The sequence below is a fragment of the Echinops telfairi genome, unplaced genomic scaffold (assembly GCF_000313985.2).
Source record: "Echinops telfairi isolate 266 unplaced genomic scaffold, ASM31398v2 ScPeMD7_7469;HRSCAF=8507_0, whole genome shotgun sequence".
Classification (NCBI taxonomy): Eukaryota; Metazoa; Chordata; class Mammalia; order Afrosoricida; family Tenrecidae; genus Echinops; species Echinops telfairi.
This window is the reverse complement of record NW_022111372.1, coordinates 42,876,762-42,878,698: the sequence shown is the minus strand read 5'-3', so window position 1 is coordinate 42,878,698 and position 1,937 is coordinate 42,876,762. Positions and strand designations below refer to the sequence as shown.

Sequence of the window (1,937 nt, the reverse complement as noted above, 5' to 3'; positions counted from 1 at the left end):
ATAGAAGAGAAATAAGTCATTGAAGGGCCTTAATCATTTCTGGAAGCTACAATTAATTACTAGCTTTCCCTAAAGATTTAGAGATATAAGTATGCAGCATTATCCAAATGAAATTGAATGTACATTATTGAACATCAAACACATCACGTCTTATGATTTAGATAAAAACTTACATTATGAGAAAGAAAAATATACTAGAGAGAATGTTTTTTGACGGGATAAAAAAAGCATCCTATTGGGCTTTACATAAGTGAACTCTAAGAGGAATAGTATTATTAGCAGAGAGAAGATACATATTCAAGCCCTGTACCCAGGTTTTGTTCTGTTTTATTATTTTTGTGATTTATATTTTCATTTTTTAAGAAATTTTTAAAAAGTGAATTGAAATAAATATATTGCTACTAACATATTTGTGTTTACTATATGGAGACTTTTTATTTAATTATTTACTAATATTTGTTACTTTTCTTATTTGCTTACTAAATGAAACAATTATTTTAAAGCACTAGATCAAAGTTTTACAGATGTTTAATTTATTATGATGAGAGTCAGAGTATCCATTTTGGTATGATGCATAATTTTATCATTTCATTCCAGGGAGAGGAGTGTGGTAGCAGACATGGGCAACCTCACCATCATCACAGAATTCCTCCTTATGGATATCACAAGCTCTCGGGAGCTCCAAGTCTTGCAAGGTCTGCTTTTCCTACTGATTTATCTGGGATCCATGGCTGGAAATATTCTAACTATTACCGTCATTATAACAGACATGCACCTTCATTTCCCAATGTACTTCTTTATAGCCAACTTATCCTTGCTAGACTTTTGCTGTATTTCAGTAACGGTCCCCAAATCGGTTTTAAATTCTCTGATGGACAGTAAAGTGATTTCTCTCAGAGAATGTGTGACTCAATTTTTCCTGTTTATCTTATTTGCAGTCACCGACTTTTTTTTCCTCGTGGTCATGTCCTATGACCGCTACGTTGCCATTTGTCACCCTCTGCATTATCCGCTCATCATCACCCCACAGTTGTGCATACAGGTCTCAGGGGGCACGTGGGCCAGTGGGCTGGTGTATTCAGCAATCCATACAGGCACCATGTTCAGGCTGCCCTTCACAAAATCCAATGTCATTCACCAATTTTTCTGTGACATTCCTCAAATACTGAGCATTTCATCCCAGTCTGTGCAGTTTTCTGAAACAGTGGCTATAGCAGTGAGTTCTGGCTTTGTCTTAATCTGCTTTCTTGTCTTACTCACCTCCTATATTAATGTATTTTCTACTGTGCTCCGGATGAAATCTATGGAAGCCAGAAACAAAGCCTTCTCTACCTGCTCCCCACAGTTAGCTACAGTCATTTTGTTTGTAATCTCTGCGATATTTGGTTGTTTGGGCCCCAGCTTAAATGCATCAACTGTTCAAAACTTTCTTGCATCTGTGTTCTACTCCATAGTGCCCGCCTTTGTGAATCCGATTATCTTTAGCCTGAGAAACAAGGAAATCAAGAGTGCTCTTGGCAGAATGATATTTAGATATTCCAAGTTCCCCTAGGCTTGTTGTTCCTTCTGTGTGTTTGTGTGCTCCTTTGATTTTCTTGAAATAATATTTCAATCACATAGTGTTTAACTTTGACATTCAGATAAAGTAAAAAATTTGATACATTTTGCCTTTTGATAAACAAGGGGGGTATATAAATATACAGTACTTAATCATTTGTAAAAAATTTTACTTAAATTCAATGAATTATTATTACTAGTAGACATGTTTGTGACTATTAATTATTATATGTTAAATATTGGATTAATCGTGCAACTTTACTAATCCTATAGTGTTTTCCATAAAGAAATATACTAGGGCATTAAATCATATTCTCATGTGTTCTCTCATTTTTTGGTAAAGCTTGGTTGAAAACTCAATAATTCTGTAACTGTATTTT

At 34.6% G+C, this 1,937-nt stretch overlaps 1 protein-coding gene across 1 annotated transcript; it reads left to right on the top strand.

Moving 5' to 3' along the window:
- The first annotated feature begins 619 nt into the window (after positions 1 to 619).
- LOC101649758 (olfactory receptor 14I1-like) lies at positions 620 to 1,552 on the top strand. The gene has a single exon (XM_004697252.1). It carries the CDS (start codon positions 620 to 622, stop codon positions 1,550 to 1,552), a length of 933 nt encoding a protein of 310 aa, XP_004697309.1.
- Positions 1,553 to 1,937: the final 385 nt, after the last annotated feature.

Bases quoted from the DNA above. Each gene is read 5' to 3' on its own strand.
- LOC101649758 (XM_004697252.1), top strand. From the start codon at position 620: ATGGGCAACCTCACCATCATCACAGAATTCCTCCTTATGGATATCACA.